At 30.4% G+C, this 24993-nt stretch overlaps 1 protein-coding gene across 5 annotated transcripts in view; it reads right to left on the minus strand.

Moving 5' to 3' along the window:
• LOC129804003 (glutamate-gated chloride channel) overlaps positions 1–24993 on the minus strand; it is a 186039-nt gene that overhangs the window by 23854 nt on the left and 137192 nt on the right. For 4 of the 5 annotated variants that reach the window (XM_055850945.1, XM_055850944.1, XM_055850946.1 and 1 more), the window contains 6 exons: positions 23851–23915; positions 20143–20363; positions 19963–20045; positions 19363–19503; positions 14040–14192; positions 4441–4655 (listed from right to left, as the gene is read on the minus strand). In XM_055850945.1, coding sequence (XP_055706920.1) covers positions 4441–4655; positions 14040–14192; positions 19363–19503; positions 19963–20045; positions 20143–20363; positions 23851–23915 — 878 coding nt within the window. Of the gene's footprint in view, positions 1–4440; positions 4656–14039; positions 14193–15375; positions 15400–19362; positions 19504–19962; positions 20046–20142; positions 20364–23850; positions 23916–24993 lie in introns of all 5 variants that reach the window. The other variant, XM_055850942.1, reaches the window with a different exon arrangement.

A 24993-nucleotide genomic window follows, 5' to 3' on the forward strand; every position in this document is an offset into this window, starting at 1 on the left:
AATGGAAAAATTTCCAAGGAACAGTTTAAAAATTCAAAATGACGGAACGGTTTATTGATAGTAGGGTAGAGTCATTACTTAGGACGTTATACACTTATGGACAAGCTTGCAAAAAACGTAATTTCTTATTTAAAACAGATTTCGAAAAATCACAAAATTGTTAATCACGTCATAAACTGATAATTTTATGATTTTTCGAAATCTGTTTTAGATAAGAAAACTCAAGATTTTTGCACGCTGGCCATAAGGGTATAACGTCCATAATTAATGACTCCATCCTATAGGTTTTTAAACTAAAATAAGGATGTATTTACTTTATCGAATTATTTCATATTTCCTAGGCTACAGCTTTTTATTCTCCCTTGACTTTTTAGCCTAACTGTTTGACCCTTTTTTTCTAAATTTGTGCTACTAGGCAAAAGTCTTATCAGTTGAGTGTCAGTGTGTGTACTATTGTATGTTTACTATTGTATTTGGCATGACATTGTGTTTTCAATAGAATTAAAGATAAAAAAATAAATTTTGATTGGATTGTTTTTATACTTCAGTTAAAGATTTTCCAAGGTAATTGCTGGCTACTTCACAAAGTCAACTGAATATTCCTGTTCTCTAAAAGAAATATTTAGTTCTGTTCTGAATAAAATTCCAAAATTGCCACAAATTTTGAATTGAGATATTCAAAAAAAGTCATAAGAAAAATTCAGGTATAAATTCAAAATTTAATGATAAAAACTACTCTCAATTTTTTTTACGAAAGTAATATTTGACCTTCTAATTGTGCTATTCATAAAAGAAATTTTATGCCCCGCCCTTCTCATGGCATACGACCAACTAAAATTAGTAACACTAAGAGTTCAACTAATGCTTACTGTGTTATCACACTTGCATATTAAAATTTTAATATGATTCACATTAATTGTCGCTGGTGAGAGTCCAAACGTGTATTTTGTGTGTTTGAATCATTTTATATTCAAAATTTGATCTATTTGTTGTTAAAAAAGCTAGACTTGGCCCTCAAAATTTGATATAAATTGATTTATAGCTTTAATGCGAAAACTTAATGCGATTTCCTCTTTAATTTTTTAATGTGAAAAATATTTATGCTTTAGGTAAATTTAAACTTATTTTTGCAGGCCAAGTCCACTTCTTTATCAATAAACAGAAAAACTCCAAATATTAAGTGACTCAAAGAGACAAATAACATGTTTGGACGCTCACAAGCGACAATTAATGAGAATTACATTAAAATTTTAATGTGCAAGTGTGATAACGCCGTTAAATTTTTATTTTTTAATATTATACCCATTATACCCATGTCCAAGCAAACCACCAATTCGAACTCCATTGTTTAATGTGAAATTCCCTGTAAAAAAACATGCCCCGCAATGCTCACAATAAAATATGTAATGAGAATAAATATGTCGCATTTTTCATTGATTGGTTACTCAAAAAATGAGCAATCCTTTCCAACATTTTACACCACTTTTTTTCTACAATCTTGAAGTACATTTCATTAAATTGAAATTCAATCAAATTAAATGTAATTGAAATGCAATCTTTCCTCATTTATAGTAACGGTTAAGTCCTGGTTAATTTAATGTGCAAGTGTGCTACGTTCGAATCCCCTTTAGATTATCAGAATTTTATCTTGGTCTTAAACGTTTTCGTACTGTTAATGTCTTCTCTGATTGAGAAAAAGTAAAAATTAATGTATAAAAATCAATTGCGAGAAGGCCTGATTATTCTACAGGAATGTTGTGTTTAGACCAGAAGTTTAGCTTAGTTAACGAAGGTCACAATTTGCTAACCAACAACCAATTGCAGTGGTTTTTGAATACATACTAAGCAAGAATACATACTTAAGCCGAGATACAGCTTAACCTAATTAAAATCAAAATAGTAATTGGATTATATTCCCAACAGTTTCCCACTAAGCCATCTTTGGGCTTAAGCCGTAAAGTGGTCTTCAGACTAAAGGTTTAGGCCCGTTTACGAAGATGTCAAAATTCTAAACAGCAAACACTTATACTGGTTTATCAGAATCTAATAAATTTCTTACTTTTAATAATTCAATCATAATTTTTTTTCTAGAATATCTCGACTGATCACCAATTATAACAGTTAAGCCATATGGCTAAGTCTTAAGTGGTCTTTAGACTAGATGTTTAACCCAGTTCCCAAAGGACTCAAAATCCTAAATAGCGAGCAATTTTATTGCTTTCTGAGAGCCTAATAGTCCAATCTAATATTAGTAATCCAATCCTAAGTTAAATTTTTGCAAAAAATTATGAGTCATAAGAAATTAGAGCAATTAAGCCATATAGCTAAGCCGTAGGTCTGAAGCCGGTATTAGTTATGAAGCCCGTATAGGTCTATCTAGGGCATTAAGGTTTGAGGCCCGTAGAACTTACAAACTAAGAAGCATTTTCTTCTCTGTGTTGTAAAGTACAATTCCCTGTAAGACAATTAGAACCAACATTTTTATGGTTTGCTTATAATCCTCTTGGTTCCGCTTCTGTGACTACTAAAGTTAAAGCGGCGTACTTTTGAGAGTTTTAAGAGTCTCTACTGGAATTTAACCCTTTAACGACCACAACAATAAAAATTAAACGGAGAAACATAATCAATGATAAGTCTTACATATAACCTTGGATAGTCCAATAGAGTCCGATTCGGTCTATTTTGTGCTTCTATGAACGATAGGGACAAAAATAGCCCAAAAATTTAAGTAATTTTTCTGACAATACCTATAAATAATATTTTTCGCTTTAATGAAAAATATTACGTATGAGTATTGTAGTTTTTATTGCAAAAAGGGTTTTGCTTAAAAAAAATTGGAAGTATAAAAAATAAATAAAATCAATTATGAATTTGAGAATTTAAAAAATCGCCATTTTTGAGCTTAAATATTTACTACATAGCAAATATCTAGAGACTTGCAAAAAATATTCTAGATTCCTTCAACCTTCTACTTTACAATTATGCACAGACATAAGAAAAAAATAACTTAAGGTAGTCAGGAAAAATTATTTTCTTTATGGGAGACCGGTGTTCCAATCGTCCTTAAAGGGTTAAATACAAAATTTTCATTTTATAAGCTTTTTGCATTAAAAGACTTGTCAAAATCTTTGTTCTGTAGCAACTTTTTTTGGGATTTATTGAAAAAAAAATTAAGTATTAATTTCAGATCTACTTGGTAGAGTTCATTTTGAAGTGGGCGTGGTTTAAAATGTTCTTTGAACAGAGCTTAATTTGAAAGTCAAATATTATTTCGCAGAAATGTGTAAAACTATCGTAAGACCTTGCGACATTGTCAAACAGTTATGAAATTTAGAAGACACTTGTTTGAAGTACTTTGTGAATTATTCAGCAATTACTCTTGAAAAATTCATGCGAAAATGTTGTCCCTGAGAATCAGTAGAGGAAATCAACACATTGTTTCGGCCATTAAAGCTTAACAATAAAAAAAAAAACAAGCAGAAAAGGAATATGCTGAAACAGTAACACGGTTATTCTTCCACTTCTTATTTCGAGGATACAAAATTGCACCTTTCACAGCATCTCAGCGTGGAATAATGTGTACATAAGTTGAAAGCACTTCTCCATACACACCTTATTCTTAGTGAAAATTTTTCCTTTTCCCCCATCATACCATATTGTACATTTTCTCACCCCTAGTATCACATGAAAGTGAGTGCTATTGGATTAAATTTTAAATCTCTCTTCTCGTGCACTCCAATCGTACACTCTCAGCATCTTTATAAAACCTTACAAGATTGGTTATCTCTGGTGTGTGGCATTTTCTTGTTATCTGCAATACTTTCTAGTGTTTTATTACCTTTCAATGCATCGACGGGGTATCATCTGTACTATATATTTTGCTTACTTCTTCTTCCCTTTTTTTTTGCTTCTTCTTACACTACAATCATACATTATAGCTCACAGGAAAAGGTTTAAGGAAGATAGAGGAGAGAGTAGGAGCTATAAGGTACTACATTGGATTTTACATTAATTCAATACAATGTAAGAACCATAAGTCGAGAGATAATAAAAAATAAACACACTAACTAGCCATAATGCGAGAAAAAAGACTTGAAGATCGATATCAAGAATAAGAGATTCTTACAATATTGTAGGTAAAGGAAACAAAGTTAATAAGAGAAAAAAAAACACAACATATAGCACAAAAGTTAGAAGAACAAGAGAAAAATAAATGGAATAGAGCCAAGAAAAAGGCGCTATCACTGAACTGGGTGAAGCATGTCTTGTATATGGTTACGTTTTGTAAATTGTAATGACCATAACAAAGTACATTATTTGTGAAAAAGAGTTGCAAGTATAAGAAAATTAGATTTTGGACACTGCAAATGTTTTCCTGCCCACTAATTGTTTTTTTTTTCGTCGTAGAGGAGAAAATAATATATGTTGCATGATATTTACCTGTGTAACAGGATTCTCTCCCGGTCGATAGACAACATTGTGGAGTGGACGCTTCCGTCCTACGTAATTAACACAGACAAATTCCAGGAGGGATGCATAGATGAAGCACATGCAAACACCATCCCACACGTTCATTGCCGTCAAATTGGACACAACTGGCAACGTGCTGCGGAAACCATTGGATGTTGTGAAAAAATTCAACATTGTTGTCACACCTGCAAAAGAGCAAAGAGCAATGCAGAAAGGTGATGAGCTGATGAAAAGTTCATTTATTATTTAAATACAGGAAAATATTCTATATCCCCGAATGAAGAAGTTAAATTACAAAATTTATTGCTGGACGTTACATGACACGTTGATATCTTAATCTAAGTGAGAGATACGCCGTTGAGATATTTAAATATCTGATAATCCAAGAGTTCCAGTCTATTTTAATTAGCACAAAAAAACTTTCTAAATATCTATTTATAAATGAAAATAAATATCTATTTATAAATAAAAATAAATTATTATTCAATTGATTTTTTAAATTTTAGATAAATTTCTTAAAGATTAAGGGAAAATGAAAGTTAAGTTTTTTATATTTTTTTTTCAATTTGGCTGAACTTTTAAGCCAAAGTCAAGAATTGAGTTTGTCAGTCACCTTACACAGAGGAAGAAATTTATATTCCAGAAATGTGGAGATGGAAATGATAAAAATTAAGAGGTTGTGTAGATCAGAAAAATAAAAAAAAACAGCTAAGGGTGACATAACCACTTCTCGCCAGTGATCTGCTTCTCGCGACCTATTATTAAATTGAAGAAAAATCATATAAAGTGAGCAATAAAATATGGTCAATGGGAAAAAGCAACGCTGAATATATTCTTTTCATAATTATTGTACAAAATAATCGATTTTGGGACTTTTCAAGTAAGTGGCGAGAAGTGGTTACTTTTATATTTTTAATAAATATAATTTTATTGCTCGAACCGAACTCAAAGAGAGAGCAGTTCGAGCAGTTATATAATCGACTTTTTTTTCAACTTGCCACCGCCCTGGAGTCTGGAGCTTAAATAGTAAAAGATATCAACTTCCGGTTTTCGGTGATCCCCAATAAGGAAACATTATCTCCAGACATTTCTTCCTCTTTCCTTTCACCCTTCTTCATACCATTAAAAACCATGTTTTTAGAGGTATCGTACCGGAGAAATGACCAGAGAAATTTCGATTTTGAATTATCACAGGTCAAAGGTCAATCAGTTTGAAAGGTTCATTTTTAAACTGATTAGGTTAAATTTGGATTTTTTGGAAAGGTATTGAAATTTCGAATACGGCTGCATTGGTCTTCATCGCTAATAAAAAATAAATAAATTTTCATTTAAAAATTTTAATAATTCAGCCGTTGTGATTTATTTTCGGAGACCTTTTTTGAAAAAACTTACTATTCGGTAGTTACGGTTATTCTGAGTAAGTTCGTTTGAATTCTAAAAGGAAAATATTTCCTATTAGCATATGAGTTAAGCGCGTACTCGTATTTACCTTGTTTTCTTCTCTGGAATAATACGTAACAATAGCGCCAGTGATATATTTTTAACAAATTTTACTTAGTATAAAGAGTAGGGGTGACTGGGGCAAAAAGTCACAAATCGAAAAATTCAAAATTCAATATCTTCCAAGGTAAAAAAGATAGCGACTCAAATTTTTTTCTATAGATAGCCTCCATAGACCTTCTTCAATGTTGTAAGTTTCTTAGAATTCGAACAGGGAATTTAGAAAATAAAAAAATATTGAAATTTTTAGCCCTATTTTTGAAATATTTTCCTTGCAGAAGATAATAATTATTACCTACTTATTTTCCAAAATTTATGCACTGGTGAATATTTTCTAAATAATTTGGATTTTTTGAATACGCATCCGCTATCTATTTTAGAATTTCACAAGAGTTCTTTTCTCCAGAAATCCTTTTATTAAAAATGGCCACTTGGGGTAAAAAGTAACAAAAGGTATAGAGCAAAAAGTACCAAAAATCGAAACAATTTATGATGTCCTACGGTGAAAAGAAACGTCATTATCATGTCTCGCCGCTTGTTGTTTGCATTGGTCAAACGATTTGCGGTCTTTTGTGTGTTTTTTTCTAAAATAGCTTGAAAAGCGCTTTCCTCGTTTTCTTACTTTTCTCGCAGAGAAAACGGTGTTTTACAAAGGTGTAGATGAATAAATTTTCTATGAAAATATGTCCTCTAGGTATTTTTTCAAATTTACGGAAGCCTGTAATGAAGCGAATCAAAATATGATAATACCCAATTTCTGGTACTATTTGCCCCAGCATTTTTGAGAATAGTCACAAAATTACCTTTTAGAAATTGGCTCGATATACGTATTTCCTTACAAAATAGAGAAAAATTACTTTCACAAAATTGTAGAGCGGTAATTTTCCTATAAAACTGTGCCAATTAGAAATTTTTGAAGCGCTCGAGTAGCTTGTAAAAAAATAAAATATCCGTTTTGTGACTTTTTGCCCCAGTCGCCCCTAGTTCATTATTCAAAACTCTTTATTTCTCATAATGAATATTTAAAACGGTTTAATAGAACCGGAGGTATGATGCATAAGTACCAAAAAATCATGAAATTAATTTTTCCTAGATTAGGGGAGCAACAGGAAATTGATTGCAAAATAATAAGCATATGTTAACAATTGATCTTACCCTATTAGAAAACTAATTTAAGTATACTTGATCATTTGATTTTAACTTTATTCATTGAAAGATGTTGCTCTTTAATAACTTTATATTAATTACTGGGTCGCTCAGAGCAAGACGAAAGAAGAAATGCATATAGGGGAAAGTACTCTCCCTTCGAACGTTCCTGCCTTCGAATAATGTGAATTTCTTTTATCTTCCCTACGACATTTATACATAATTATTATGTAATTATCAATAATTGACGATAAGCTAACTAATAAAATTTAAATAAAATGTGTAAGTCTCTTAGGAACAATAGTACAAAACTCACATTACTTGAAGGCATGGACGTTCGAAGGTAGAGTACTTTCCCCTATAAAAGGCGTCTTTAACTCTTTTAGTTTCTGTTTCTAATTTAAATGTTCATTTGCAATGTGAAGTATTCAGGATGTCATTACCACATTTTATATCTTTGTGGGGTGGATTTCAGAATTAAAAAAAATGTATTTTTGTTTAATAAGAATAAAAATCCAGGAGATACAGCTTTTGAAAATTGGCATGAAACGAATTAATACTGTTAATTAACGTAATTATTTTGATAATTGCGCACTTTTACCATTGCAAAAAATCAAATTTTAGATGTTTTTAAAGTCGTTTAGTTGACCATGAGTTGTAAAAGATATTTTTTTCAAAATGTTCCAGAAAATCAGGACCTAACGATTGAATTTTCAAGATTCTGAAAACTTTGTAATATTTTGTTTATGAGTTTGATTAAAATAATTATTTGATATTTTAATGAAACTTCAATATAAAAATTCTTTTTTTTTATTTCGAATATTACATGTAATTCCTTAAACTATTATAGCATTTAATAAGACAAGGATTTTAGAGATTTTCTTTGAAATAAATTTTAGTAGGGGGGTGTAGTGAGATAGTTTCACGCATGGAATGTCTTCAGGAAATATGCTATCTTAGCATTTGTTCTGTTAATTTTCTTAATTAAAGAATGTTGAATAAATGTTAAGCTGCATGATAATAGACCAATATGAGTCCTTTAATTAAACGAATAACGAATTGCTTAATTTAGATCGTATTTTAGTATTTGTATGATATATATTTTAATTTTTTTATGTGTTTAAAATTGTTAATGAAATTGTAAAACTGCTACCATTAGAGATTAAAACTGATTTTACTGCTTCTTGGAGTATATAAAATCGCTACACTTTTTTTTTTAAAAGGATTTTCGGTATTTCAGCGACCGTTTATTGAAGCTTTGAAATGTTCGCTTAAGTTTGGCTGAACATGTTCTATGTTCTTACTTCCATATTACTTAAGACCGAGACCAAGTTGTGCACTACTTTGTGAGCTTCCTTGCAAAATTACCTAATCTGCTATACTATCTTTTTCAGTTTTACTACAAGGTTGAAATTCTCTCGAGTTGAAAAGTACAGGAAGTTCTATTGGGAAAACTTCTTCCCTTAACTTGCAGTTTTAAGTGATTGCTTGCATAAGCCATCTCGTGATATTTTTTAACCGTTTTTCATGGCTCATCACTTACTTAGTAGTACAGTACATACACGATGTCACTTTTACAATATTTGTTACAGCAAAACAAAACTGAAAGTTAAAGCTAAATTTTATGGTAAAAAATGCATTTGTAGATTATGTAGTCTTCCCATTCATATAAGGTTAGAATCCAATTAAATCCCATATTTATGTTTACAAAATTGAATAACAACTTTTTCCCTGCAACATAATAAAATAATTGGATGGAAAAACATAATGATGTACTTCATTAAAATATCCTAACAGCACATACCAAGCATTCTTTTTTTTTTCCTCTCTAAACACGCAAATGGTGTGTAATCGCGTAGGGAGCAATAAATGTGAATATAAATTAATCAATTAGATGAACATCAATCGATAGTGCGTAAAGTACAGGGGTTGGCACTTCCCAAACATAGAAAGAATCAATGTTACATCGTCTTTTGCCTCGCTACTACAATTTACGATAATTACTATTATTGGGCGAAAATTTATATTGGATGCCTTCGGCGTTTCTTGTTCGAACTTATTGGTGGCCCATTGAACTATTTAACTAGTGTGTGAACGGGAGGAAAATTGACCGGTGGGCACTAAATAAGGATGGGAAAATCCATTGAACCACTTTTCATGGGGCATTGAGCGTGTTGAAAAATTAATCCGACAAAGGAATTCAACCGCATGAACTTATGCTGGTCACTTTTCTCTTGGGAAAATGTGTGTACAACTGGCACCTCTTTCGTCAATCAATATATATATATATATATATATAACTACACAATAGAATTTTGTTGTTAGGAGATGCATATAGTTAAATGGCGGAAAATGAGGTCAATTCACCACTTTAACGATATTTCTCGATAAGTATCTCATATAAACGTTGAATTAACTCACATTCCCTATAAATAATATTGTAAATACCCCGTCTCTAATATTTTCAAATTACGCCTTTCGTATCTGGCGGCAATATCGCACAAATTCCAAAATAGCACTTCAGTAATGCAAATTTCCTCCTTCCACCTTTCTCTGTACACTAATTAGCAATATGTATCTAGATAAGGGATTTTCAATAAAATTCAACCAGCAGACTATAAATTAATTTTGCAGAAACAAACTTTTTTCCGCATACAAAATCCTTTTAATTTAATCCCTTCTGTTCTGGATGGTATAAAGCGTTTGCGCATTTTTTCATTATTTTTATATTATAATGCATCATTAATATAATCCTAGATTGACACTAATGATATTGTGGGAAAACATGAAAATTTAATGGAAACACACTGAAATACATTATGATAACGAAAAATTTCAGCAGGGAATTTACCTATTAATCAAATTAATATGCATTACCAGGCGCCTCCACTGTAAGTGGAGACGCCTGGTTATTACTCTAAAAAATAGTTTTGAGTTTTGGATTTTTTGGAAAAAATCTTTGAATTTCAGACTCCAACTTTTAAAATAAAAATAAAGCTTTTTAAATAAAATTTACACTTTTGCTTTAGAACGTTCATTATTATGATCGTTTATTATTTTCGTTTTCAAAAGAAGTTTTTTGAAAAGTTTCAGTAAATTTAGGAAGTGTTTCCAATATTCTTCTTCTCTGTGCTACTCAAGGAATTTATAATTCTATACGTTAGGAGTTTTGTTTTTTTTTCTATTTGTGACTGTTGCAATATTCCTCTTTTCAAATTGTTGAATGGCTGAAAATTGCTGTTATTATAAATCCATAATTTAAATATACTTCTAAGAAAAAGTCTGTATCAGTCTATTAAAATTATGGATTAATTCTTCGAATAAAAACATATTTGCAGAACTAATAACTTGAAAATTGCATTTAACTTTGAATTGAAAACTTGAGACATATTAACTAATAAATAAAAGTAATTTATTAAAATTCCCAAGGAAATTTAAGTTTTACTACTTTTACATTTAAAAAAAATGTTTCTTAATTTAACATTGTTTGCAAGACGCTAAATTTCATGGATATTTGCGTTTACGATATTCTCGTAATTTCTATTTTTCCCGTAAAAATTTTCACGCATTGTCTAGGGCAATTTTTTATTAATTTTTTAATTCAATTCGAAGAGGCTTAGGGTAAGTGTACCAAATTTCGGCATAGTTGCATGCATGCGCCAAAGTGGAAAGTTTTAAATGTAACATTTTTAATAGAAATTGATTTTTTTGTTCCTTCTTTTACAGGAGTGTTCCTGGGAATCTTGTAGATAGTTTAACGTCTTGGTTGTTTTGTAAATTATTCTTAATATATTGTAAAATGAATTGAAATATAGACACAGCTTTGGATCATATTTCGTCCTTCTTGATTCTCATAGTTACTTGTCCTTCCAGAATTCTTTACCTTCGTCAAAGCGACATTTTTTAGTTTTTTACCATTATATTTATCTACAAAGTATGCAAAACTAAAAGTTCATGGAAATTTGAGGAAAAAAAAGAAGTGGCCGAAATTGTAAGTTGGCCGAAATTTGATACAGTTCCCTTAGAATCATTAAAAAGAAACTATTTCATTATAAAAGGACTAAACGGTTACGATCTGAATTTTTCCATGAAATAGAAATGTTCATAAAAAATTACTTAATATAGAAACTACTATGATGGTACACAAAAGGGATTTTTCAACTTTAAAAAGATTACAATGGAAATATATAATATTTATAGTTCAATAAATAAAAGAACAGTTGACACTATTGCAGTCCTTTTTAAAGGTAATTGACTAACAGAACCGCGGGATGACACTCTGGAGTCATACTATACAGTATTATTTAGCAAGTAAAATTAAATTTGGATATCAGAAATCTATAGGGTCGAATGAACACCTCTTAGATAGGGAACCCCTATTGACACTTTTGTCAAAATGTTGAAATTTATTTAATGTATCTAACAAAATGTAAGTAGGGTGAACTGGGGCAGTAGTAAACAGGGGTAGTTGTAAACACTGTGATTTTTTCATTAATTTTAAGACTCCAGAGGATAAAACCCATAAGCATTCATAGATACCATGGGGATGTATGTCAACAGATGAATTGGTCAATAAAATCCTAATACTTTAAAAATAAAAATCATTTTTCTTGAAAATGTTGATATTTCGATTATTTTGGTCATTTGGATTTCCACCTAGAAATTGAGAACTGTGTAAAATAATCGAAATGTAGCAATACCAGTTCTTTCCTACAACCTTTAGGGTTATATTAATGTATTTACTAAAGATATTGAGATTCTCAATTTTTTAAAAGAATTAACAATTGGACAGAAAACAGCATTTGGGGTAGATGTAAACAGGCAATTTTCCTGTAATTGTAGATGTCGTGAGTGTAGAATAAATGGCAATTTTTTTTGTTTTCATGCGAAATTTCTAATTAATTGACTACGAAAAAATTGGTGGCTCTGTGTTCAATAAAAAGTCGCATGATGTCAAAATATAGGGAAAATCCATTGAAAAATGTCTTTGATTTGCATGCTTTTAGTTTTTTTTTGCTATTTTAATTATTCTTTGTTAAAAGTGTCGTGATTTTTTGAAAAATATGCAGTCTTTATATATCTCTTAAGTAATTAAAATAATCGAAAGTGGTACAAAGTTAATTTCAAGGGTGGAAAAAAGGGTGTTTACATCCTCCCCAGAAAGTGTTTACTTCTACCCCAGGTATTTTGTGAAAAGAGAAAAATGCATAGTGACACAAATTTTATTTTTATGGAAAACTCAAAAGTTTTCCAGCATCCGCATTACCCTCGATGTATTGCCTATACCCAAGGGTAAAACATGAGCTAAGAAATATTTTCCAAAAAATCACGGTGTCAAATACGTATCTATCGAAAATGGTTACATCTGCCCCAGTCTCCCCTAATATGGCGTTTTTTCATTAATCTACGTTTTTCGGCAAGGGAAAGTGTTCAAATTTCGTATTCCAAATGGTACAGAGTATAGGGTTCCAATAGGTCCTGCTAACACGAGTTCTTAAAGTGTCAATAGGTGTTCATTTCACCTTATTTGACGATCAGTCAAATATGGCTCAACTAGCGGGAGGTTGGATCACTTTGAGATGTGGGTCTACATTGATATACGATTTTTTCGCTTATTTATGAAAAAATCTGGGCCTTGCCACAATTTTATTTAGTTCCACATTTTTTTGTCTATCTAAATTCCATTATGTTAAAAACCAGTTCACTTTAGAAATATGATATGAATTTCATGAAATCAAAATTCATATCCCTTTCTTTTTCAAAGGCTTTGCATATATCTATCCCACCTTAATGCATTCAAAATTGAATTGAACTTTAAATTTGTTAAGATATTTGGAGATGTTCAACAGAAAAAGAACATTGTAAAGGTTTGGGATAGACTATTACAAAAAATTGATAACAGTGATTTGAATATTGATTTCTTGAAATTTTCGTGATGTAAAAAGTGCGACGGACGTGTTATGATCTGTGAAGTCATTATGTAAGTTTTACAAAAGGAAAATAAAATGTTTTTATTCTCTATGAAAACTCTTTTTGTTTTTGAAAGATTTAAGTTTTTTAAAATAAATTTATTATTTTAGTGATCAAATTTGATTCTTTATGGCTCTGGTATACCTTTTAGGTCAGGTAAATTAAAATCGAAATTCACATCCCTTTTTATATTAATAGTGTTGCATAAGTCCATGCTGCCCTTTCGCATTTTTCTTTTTTTTTTAATTTTGATTATCACACTAATATAAATTTAGTTCAGTCAAATTTTGAGTTCGAAAGAGTGGCATAAACCTTTCTAAATCTTTTGAATAAGAATGGCACACGAATTTTGATTTCATGAATTTTTCTTGATCTAAAAGGTGTGTCGGAGGCATTATTATCTAAATTTAATACATACAATACATACAATTTAATACCAGTTTTTCAGTAGTAGGGGAAAGTCCCCATGCTTGATACCATTGGAAGCTTCGTAATGACTAAATTTTCTATGTCTCACAATATAATAGGTGACTCATCGCAACCATATTTTAAAAACTATGGGAAAGTGGCCAGTTTTTAAAATATATTGCGGAGTCATATTTATTGAAAAAATATAGGAAAAATTTAGTCATTACGTAGCTTCCAATGGTATCAAGCATAGGCACTTTCCCCTAGTTCGTCAGATTCTTCGACGTTTGTAAAAGGGTTATAAAATTTATATGCAATACCAGGCGCCTCCATTACAAATGGGGGCGCCTGGTAGTAGGGTTATTACAAGAGAATTTCAAATGTGGTATTTTTTTAAATGGTTCAGTTCAGTAACGTGCTAACGTTTTCTGTTTTAAATCTTTTTTATAAATTTCGTTTTTTCGAAAAAAATACTTCAGCTTACCAATTACAAATACATGAGAGTACAATTAATATAAAATATATTTAGTTTATTACAAACTTACCAATCATGACACGAGCTGGTACGGCATTCCATTCCAACCAGAAATTAATGAATGAAGAAGTAACGAGTATAATGCCCGGAATAAAAACCGTGGTAAAGTAAAATGCACGATCCCTTGTAAATATTAGATCCACCTTGAGGCAGCTATAGTTCCCTGGTGAATCACACAGAAAGAGGGAATCAGTTGGTGAGTTCATTCACTTGCAGTGGTTGGAGAAGAAAAAACATAAAATATAGAAATGTATGATGGTAGAAGATGTTGTTTTTTTTCTATTTTTTTGACGAAGAATATATGAGTTTTGGTGGTTTTCTAACTCAAATATTCATCTTTTTACATTTTTTTTTCTCTCACTAATAATGCAACTTTTGTATGCCTCCACGTTATACACCAACTATCCAGAATTCTCGGTACAAAAATATATACAAAAATTTTAGTGTTGCTAAATTTGATGAATTTTGTTACACGAATCAACTAACATTTAATTAGGTCTTGCCTTATATAAAACTGAGGATCATCTAGAAGAAAACAATTGAACAAAAGAAGTACAACTAGTTTCGAAATAGAGCAATAAGTATCTCAGAACTTGCAACACAACAAATTGAATGGGATAAAACTTTACATAGAACGAAATTTATTTTATTTAAAATTATCAAATTTCTACTGAAGGTAATTTGAAAAATTAAAAAAAAAAAATATGTGAATTTGAACGAAATGAAAATAAGGTAGAAAATGAGTTGATAAAATTTAACGAATTGAAATAACACTAAAAAAAATATTATACCTTGCTGTTCAAATCGTCTTTGACAAAGAGAGCACAAAAACTCCTCGTCTTCTCTAGACAGAGTCTGTCCATCAGCTATTTATGCGGATAATTTTAAATTTTCTTTTATGTTATACTTCATCTAGTTTGGAATTATCTTTTACATAATTTTTTTTCGCAATAAAATTTTTATATGGAAAAATTAACGAAATATCGCTATAACATTCTCTCAAAACAAAACATAAAGAACACTCAATTTATAAGCCAAGACCATAAAGCTTCTTCAGGGAGCTCTTATGTGATAACGTTCAAAATGATTTCAAATGTGTTAAATGTACATGAGATATTCTCTTTTTTTTTAAGAATAACAATTTCTACATATAAAATACATATAGTATGAAAATTATATTACAAAAGATTTATTATTACCAAGAAATAATGTGTATGTGTACATGTGTCAAAATGTTGTATGATTAGATAAAATTGAATGCATTTGGGAAAACCGATTCTGAAATCATTTGAATTTAAAATTAAACATAACTGTGTTGCATTTAAAGAATATTAAATAATTCATACTTTGAGGGACTACACCGTCAAGTCCTGCAACAAAAGTAATGTTAAGAGTTGTAAAAAAGATCTATGCAAAAAAGGTAAATTATATGAAAAAATCAAATAATAAAAGAGATGTGGGTATTTGTGTGGCAATGGGCCGCACAAGAAGTGATACTTTTTTTCTAAACAATTTATCATCTAAAGCGAAAGCTTCAATTCACCCCAAATGTATTTAATTTCATATTGTATTTTTTTTTCTTGCAAATATATCTTTTTTTTCCCCCATTTTCTTCGTACACAATTTTCCCATCCCCTTTTTCAGCCCTTATAAGAATGTATGTGTGTATGTTTGTGTAAGGAAAATTGGGGAAAAATCAATTGTGTGTGAAAATTTATGTGACTTGTACAAATACATAAACATAAGGAAAACTGATCCGATCCCAAAGAAGCGTGTGAAAATTTTTCAATAGAGCAAAAAAAGAAATTGAATAAGGAATGGAAAAAAAATAGCATGACACTTTCTTTTTTGATGGATATCTCTATACATATTATCCCATTCTCAAAGTCAAACATTTTGGACACGGAGTAGGAGAAAGCATATTTACGCAACATTTGCAGAACATTCCTGAATCTGCCCAGCATCTTATGCCCATTGAGACACTTGTTGATGAACCACAATTGGGAGAATGGGGTAGCTTAGTGATGCGTTTTGTGATTTATGACTACAATTTTGTTTAGAAAAGCGTGACTTTGAGAACAGAGTTGAGATTTGCATCTTACGCATTTTGTCTTGGATTAATGATTATAATTTATGCTGCTAAGGTTTAAGTTTAATAAAAAATGTAGGGAAAGTACTCTCCCTTCGAACGTTCATGCCTTTGAATAATGTGAATTTTCTTTCAGTTTTCCTAAGAGACTTACACATTTATATTAAATATTAGTTGGCTTATCATCAATTGTTGATAATTCCATGATAATTTAATGTAAATCTCTTATGAAAAACAAAAGAAATACAAATAATTCGAAGGCATGAACGTTCGAAGGGAGAGCACTTTCCCCTATTCCCATAAAGTATTCCAATCTCATTGTGCTCAATGATCGGTTAGGGTTTTGGTTTTGGCAACTTTTCAATTGATGATACAATGACCACTTTCATCGACGAATTCCTTTTTTTAAGGCTCAAATAGACTCAGATTGATCCTCAAAAATTTTTAGCCGTGAAAATTCGACGGTAAGACCCTAGACGCACATACGACTTGAGCCGAGAGACGGCTTAACGAAATTATAATAAAAGTAATGATTTGACTAAATTCCCATTAGTTTCCAACCAACTAAGCCAGCATATTTTGGCTTAAGTCAAAAGATAGATTAGTCAGAAACTGATGGAAATGTAGTCTGATCATTAAAGTATAATTACGTTGGGATGTCTCTCGACTGAAGTCGTATGTGTGTCTAGGATATAAGTCTATTTGGGCTTTCAGCTAGCACCTATGATAATATTCAATTTAAATGATATCTTAAGCATATTTTTGAAAATACAACGAACTTGTGACCATTAAGGATAGCACAATTTAAAAAAAAACCATTTAAAATATAATTCATAAACGTTATGCAATTTTGAATTATTCAATAAATTATATGATATACGAAGTGAGTTTAAAAGTAAGGTAAAAACAATTCCGAAAAAAAATCAAAGAAAAGTACATTTTAGGATATTTTAGCATGAACGGACAAAAAACAGATAAATCCGAAAAAGGTATATCATTTACGCGTTCATTATTATCGATTCGGGCTGAAAATTTTAGGATTTTTTAAAAACAAACCATATTTAAACAAATTGATTCAAAAGGTCATCCAAAGTGGTTAAACTTTGACTTTCGAAAATTCGATGTCGAAATGTTTTTCGAACATAGGTGTCTAAGCACAAAATAGTCACCTTGATTATCTCCAAAACATATTTAAAAGGTAATAAAAAACTAGAAGCTGTTTTCGCAATAAACCAAAAAAACACGGTTTTGGAGGGGAATGAAGGGGGGAGGGGGTAAAAGAAAAAAAGACTGTCATAGATAATATTGATTAATTGGGGGGGGGTCGTCGAAGTCCGGAACTTGATACCTCTTATTGTTTGGCCTCTAGTTATGTCACAAATTTTCGAACAAATAAAAAAAATTTTGAAAAAATCACGACAAACAAGGATGTATAAAGAAGCTTCTTGTGGAAACTTTGCTACCACACATTTCATGCCCAAAGCATACAAAAAAGGTGCCGATGTGACGATAAACCCCGAAACTTCTTTCACTGTGATTCGACAATTTTCCATAAAAATGTCTTAACTGTTTCAATTCAACATTTTCATCGGTTTTTGACGTCCAGTCCAGGGCATCATCTTTAACATGTTTTAAGGCCTCTGTGAAGGCCTTAACAATTTATAGAAAATCTTTTTGCGTAAAATTGACTCATTTCTAGTGCATTGGAACATTTAGTGTATTTCAGAATTGAACCAAAAAATCCAGAAAAATCGTTAAACTGGTACTTTTTTTAAAAAAAAATTTTAAAGAATTCATATAAAAAATATTTTTTCAAAAGCCATTTAAGTTAAATTAGATGAAATTACAATTCTGAAGAGAATAAGCCCTTAATTGCTTAATTCATAGCAATCGGTCAATAAGTTTTTTGCTATCTTTCCCGCAATTTTGACAAAATAGAAAATATATGAAGTGGAGAATACGCGCTTCAAAGTTTTGGATGTTCACCCGAACTCTTGCAAGTACGCTTGATGGTCCTTTGTTTTCTTCTTTATATCTTTGAAAATATTTTGAAATGGTTTCTCAAACTTTTACGGCATATTATTAAATAGATTTTATCTATCGATTTTAGCAATTAAAAATCAGTTTTTTACCTTGTTATTTAGGTTCCCCCCTTACATAAAGGGGGATACATTGTTAATGTTATACTCAAAAATCTTGCACGAACTTATAAAATCATACGGCATTATGGACACTAGGTTTAGTTTTTATTTCACTTGGAAGAGATCTTTAGTGTTAAATAGATTTGAAAATGATCACCACCGTTTATTTTAGAAAATTGGAATGCAATCTATACATTACATAAATTCGAGTACGAGATTCATAATGCGGTAAATTAAAGTATACGTAAGAGAAGGGCCTATACTGATCTGTAGGAGAATTCTGTAACATTCTGGTAAGACCATTTGAAAAGAATTCATTTGAATATCAGGGGTTGAATGAGAACTTTTCGACACTATCGAATCGATAGTATCGATAAATCTATATCTGCTAGATTAAGCGAATGTCGACTTTTTACGCATTATTGGGCCATTGGTTGTGACAATCTTAAAAGAATGTGACTGTTGATAAATATCTATATTAGTTCCAGGAAGTCCTGCTATCGTTTAAATTTTTCAGAATCGACAGTCGATAGTATCGAAAATAAGTTATCATGTCACCCCAGGAGAGCTTTTTCGAAAATGGTGATTGTGTCAAAGAAATTACAGAAATCCGTTACTGACAATAATGGAATAGCCGAAGGACAAATTAACACAATTCATCTAAATGATGATTAAACCACATTTTCATCAATTTTCCTTTAATCTGTTTCTCAGCTTAAGTCTTAGCTCTACCAAGGCTCTAATACATAAATTGTTCACTATGTTGATGAGTTGACACGTCATAATTTCATACAATAAATGATATAATTAATTAAAAACAATTTAAAACGTTGTTTTATACCATTGTGCTTTATCATCAACTCAGCTCTTCTTGCAACACTCTGCGCGTCAGAATGCAAATGAACAACAATGAAAGCTCACAGAGAGATTATGTGCATTTTGAGAAGCTTATCCACAGAAAGAACAACTACAAAAGAGCATTTGTTGTTTGGAAATGAGTTGTAAATATGACAAGTGTTTTATTTGTAAATAAAAATTGAGAGGCACTAATTGTGAAGTGATAAATTGGAAATTTATTATCAACATGAAATTGTAATCCTTACCTCTCCAGCTGGCTTTAATGGGGCACGCTATCGTTTGATTTTGAATGAGGTACGCATTGAGGGTCGTTAACGATGGACTCTTTCGCAATGTATCCTCATCGTTTTTCCACACATACGTTATGGCTGATTGCTCGTATGATACTACAAACAGAGACATATTTGTATTTTTTGTGGTAGCCTATTAGCTGAAGGCGTTTACAAAATGTTTTGGTTTTAGCTCGAATGAAGTTGCGATAAAGAAAAAAAAGGTCGGGAAAGAAGATGTAATGGTGAAATAATAATGCAAATGCCTATAGAAGATGGTTGGATAAATTTTCAAAAGATTTCTATCGGCATATGTTGCAAAATATATATTGCCCTTTTATGGTTTGATGATGTGTTATTGCGGTAAAATATTGGTAAATGTTGAAGTGAGGTTGAAATAATAAAAAAAAAATGAAGAAACAGGGCCCAGAAAAGTATAACTTTTCCGAAGAGAAGAGGTGTAAAAGAAGTGATTGAGGTGTATTGTGGTATATAATGTTGGGTAAGATTGCAAGAGAAGAGAGGACGTTAGGAGGAAGAATGAAAATGGTTGAAAAATCAAATAGATGTACGTACTACTTTCGAGCGCAAACGAACATAAAGGATCGTCAAATGGAAATATATTCAGCCGTCCCTGGCACGATAAGATCAAATGGCGCCTATAAAAGGGGAAAATTGTCGGTTTATCTCTGATACTTCACAATAACTCTATAGTTTTAAAGAATAATGCATGTACCCATCATCGGGCTACTTTACCTCATTAAGTAGTTGATTGTCCCATTTCGATAGATGCGCAATGCAAAGTGCATTGGAATAATTGGATCCTTAAAGTCACCATGCATTATGAAATAAGTATCTGGCAGCCATATATCTTCATGGTGATGAATCGCATTTAAATATTCATATTGGGATTGATTGGCATACCTCAAGCGTGGATCGTACCACTGTTGCTGCAGTAAAAATTCAACTTCGTATTTCTGCAAAAAAAAGATTTAAATTTCAATTATAGACTTAAAGTTAAGGTAAAACCAATACTAATCTCCAAAAATTTTCTTTAGTATTTAGTAAATTTATTCTCAATTTTTAGATAAAGTTTATAGATGAATAAATTAAATTTAGATAATAATTATATAAAATTCTGAATATTATACGGGTTTAAGATTTTTAGGATTATGCTTTATGGCTTCATTTCTCTATTTTCTTAACAGGCGAAAAAAGTAAGAACTTTGACTAAGTAGGGTAAAGTAGTACAAGTTGGACAATAATGGTACAATTTGGACAGGGCTATTTTCTTTATAAATTTAGTACTTCATTTTTATTTGTATATTTTTAATGCTTTAGTTTTATAATTTGGTTCCTTGCGCATAAAAACAAATTTTGTACTGTATTTTATCAAGAAAAAGGCCATGTCCAACTTGTACCGGCGAATTGTCCAACTTGTAACACTATGTCCAACTTGTATCACTTTGTCCTATTAGATATTAAAGGCAAATAATTCATTAAATTTTCGAAAATATACCGCTAGTTGTATTTAAAATTTCGAAATCTTTGGAAACTATAGTCTTAACTTCCAGTTTGAAATACATATTATAGGCTAATGGCTCTTCTTATATGTATTATAGGTCTATCTAATAATTTTTAGTATCTTAAGTGTTTTACAAATATTCTATTAGCATAAAAAATACTTCTATTTTACTTTGATTGAAAATTTTATAAGGGAAATTTAAATGTTTCATAGATTTGAGAAGTTAGACGAGTTACTTAATAGGTTCACTTAATTTAATCAACTTCCTGAAATTCTCAAGGTAATAATAAAAAAATGGTGCTATAGATACAAAAATTCAAGTCTTTAAATGTTAAAATTGATTCCACAAAAAGTGCCACTACTTTTCATAAAAAAGTCATATTTCTAGCTTAGTGTATTTGAATGCAATTTTACGTTGAAATTAATTTTACTTGGAATTTTTTTCATTGGAATTTGAATTAGTAAATAAATAAAATCCATTACACATATTAAACAAAACTCCAGAGATTAAATTTATTTACGCGTTACTTACAGAAGTGCTTGATAATATACTGTTATTTTGTTGAATAAATTATAAAGATTATAAATTTGTTGCTGAATATCGAATAAAACTGTGAAAAATTACAAAAAGGTAAGTGGTAAAATGGTAATTTTTAAATAACTGCTTTTACATATTTAATTAAGTATTTTTCCACAATAATGAAAACAATAATGAGTAACACCGTCTAACTTTCCGGCACGAACAAGATCTAACCATCGAATTGGTATTGGCAAAGATAATAAATTTTGTTCCGGGACCAACCTTAAATGTAGGAAAACCAGTAAAACACAGAACATAAGCTTGAAAAATGGGTTGAAAGACCTTACTAAAAATCCTATTTTACAATAATAGTTTATTTTGCATTGTTGATGACAAAGAACAATTTTTAAAAGAAGACTCAAGGAAGATTCTCATAGGACAATTTATATCTCTGTATTTTTCATTTTCCTGTAATTCTCCAGATTTCCCTAATAAATCTCTGAATGTCCTCCAAAGTTCATAAAAAGGATTGGTTACTGGGTAATGTCGTCTATACAGAAATATTTTCATTGAAAAAAGAGTTAAGACTTCTGAAAAATAGTCCTAAAAGATACGATTTCAAAAACTTAAAATAAAAAGTTTATAGAGAGAAAAACTATTTTAATAAAGCCATTATACTCTCAACTTTTTATTTTGTTTTTATTATAACGGTAACGTTTGACTCTATGATCTTCAAGAACTTTTTAAGGAGGATATTTGACATCCCTTTTCATGGACTTAACGAACATTCAGGGATTTGAAGAAAATTTGGAAAATTGCAATGGAAGGATATAGTTGTTGATGGAAGGGGGACATGGTTGCTCTAGGAAAATGTTCTGTGACTTCTCCTCTGAAAATCGCTATTGGACATCAACAAATTACGATATAGGGGAGACTGGGGCAAAAAGTCACAAATCGAAAATTTTAAAATTCAATATCTTCCAAGATAAATAAGATAGCGGCTTAAAATTTTTTCCATAGATAGCCGCCATAATTCTTCTTCAACATCGTAAGTTTTTTTTAGAATTTGAACAAGGAATTTAGAAAATAAAAAAAAAATATCGAAATTTTTAGCCCTATTTTTCAAAATATTTTCCGTGCAGAAGATATCAATTTATTAGCTACTTATATTAAATTTGATGCACTGGTGAATATTTCCCAAATTATCTGTATATTCTTTGAATACAAATCCGCTATCTATTTTAGAATTTTACAAAGATTCTTTTCTCCAGAAATCCTTTTAGTAAAAACGACCACCTTGGGGTAAAAAGTAACAAAAGCTATGGAGCAAAAAGTACCAAAAATCGAAACAATTTATGACGTCCCACGATGAAAAGAAAACGTCAATGCTATGTGTCGCCGCTTGTTGTTTGCATTGGTCAAACGATTTGCAGTCTTTTACGTGTTTTTTGTAAAATATAGCTTAAAATGCGCTTTGTCACTCAGATAGAGAAAACGATGTTTTACAAAAGTGTAGAAGAAAAATTTCCTATGAAAATATGTAATCTAGGTATTTTACTTAAATTTACGGAATCCCGTAATAAAGCGAATCAAAATGTGATAGTATCTTATGCCTGATACTATTTGCCCCAGAATTTTTTAGAATGATCACAAAATTACCTTTTAGAAACCGGCTCGATAAATATATTTCTTTACAAAATAGAGGAAAATGACTTTCACAGAGTTGTAGAGCGGTAAATTTTCTATAAAACTGTGCTAATTAGAAATTTTGGAGGTGCTCGGGTAGTTTGTAAAAACATAAAATATCTGTTTTGTGACTTTTTGCCCCAGTTCCTCCGACCATTTTTTAAGAAAAAAGCACGTTTTATAAAAAGGAAATTCTACCCATTTCATAATTAAATAAAAGCAAATTTTTAATTTTTTGAAAAAAAATCTCTTAATTTTTATTTTAAAACAGGTTGTTGCAGAAAGTTCATTTTTTCAAAGCGATTTAATGATAATGAAAAGTTTAAGATTTGTAATCTTCTTAGACTATCCTTTAGTAATTCTTTATTTGAAGGAATTGATACAAGTGAAAAGACTTTTCGGCTGAGAATCTTTACAATTTCAGTTTAGACCAGTCTATTTATCAAATGCATATTTAATATTAAGGAGGATTGCCAGGTATACACAAATTTATTGCTCTGGCAATTTTTAAATATAATTTAATTAAGACAGAAATTTTTGTAGAAGAATCTAAGCTTTCTTTCTGTTTTTCCTTTCTCATAATTCTGGTCTAAATAATAAAAAAATCAACACGAATATTTTTGATTTTTCTTATTCTAAAGAAATCTTATGTTGTTAAATATTTTTTCAGAATTATAATTTGGTCTGAAAAACCATCTCATATATTTAAAGTTGTACATGGTTGTGTACTTACCAAACTAGATTCATCGGGTGATGCTAAACTTAGTAATAGGACGCTAACGTTAACTGTCAAGGTTCCTGAAATGAGACAATATAAATTCACAGAATTTGAGAAAATGAAAGTAATTAGACACCAAAAATTTGCAATTTGGGTTAATTTGCATAGATTGTGAAATAAAAGACAATGGCCAGAAGAGAAAGCAAAATTGTATGAAAACCAACAAATAAAATATGTACTATGAATTTGAGAATTTTGTGTAAAAAGCTCTTAGTTAAGTGTAATAAGAGGAATTGATTTCTCATGAAAGATTAAGATAAGATTTGCTGTTTTTCCCTTATGATACTCTCAAGTTTGCAATTCTTTAATTACTTCATTCATTTAAATATATAAGTCCTCTTTTTCTCTCTAAGTTTATCATAGCTCTCTCTCTCTCTTGGGGCGTATTGAATTAATTACTGGAAATACAAGCCACTAATCTTGTGAGATTTCTTATGGAATTGTTTGAAATAAATTAAATCGAAATGCTACCCATTTCAGAAGATGGCAAAGGATCTTGTTGATTTACATTGAAATGTACCAACTTGTTGGCTTTGCCCATGCATTTTGAAACAATTCCTGCGGCAATGATATATATAACAATACCAAGATATTCAATTGCTGTCTTCTCTGGCTCCTTGAGTATATAACATTGAGAAAATCTGCATGAAATCTTGACTTGAATTACAAATTATTTTTATTAAAATGTTTACGTTTTCCCAAGTATCCTCACATTTCAAAGTGTACTTAAAAGTATAATAAGATGAAAGTTGCATGACTGCTAGTTAATATTTGAAATAATTCCACCTACTGTCGTGCTTATAAAATTTCATTCCCTTAGCTCGAGCTCAAACTTTGCCAAAGTTCACTTTCGAACCATTCTGCTGACAAATAAAAAAATAATAAAGTGAGATTTTTAAGAACTTTTCTTGATATAAGGTCGGATAACGAGAAGATTGATAGTCTTTAATGCTAGGGGAGAGCCAACATGTTTGATATACTTTTTTCAATGTTTTGTTTTTAAAAAATTATTTCAAAAACTCAGAAAATTATTTTGAAATTTTGTATAGTGTTTAGTATGCTCTCTTAGTATAGACTTAATTAAAATAACTTGATTTT

Source organism: Phlebotomus papatasi, chromosome 2, assembly GCF_024763615.1.
Source record: "Phlebotomus papatasi isolate M1 chromosome 2, Ppap_2.1, whole genome shotgun sequence".
Lineage (NCBI taxonomy): Eukaryota > Metazoa > Arthropoda > Insecta > Diptera > Psychodidae > Phlebotomus > Phlebotomus papatasi.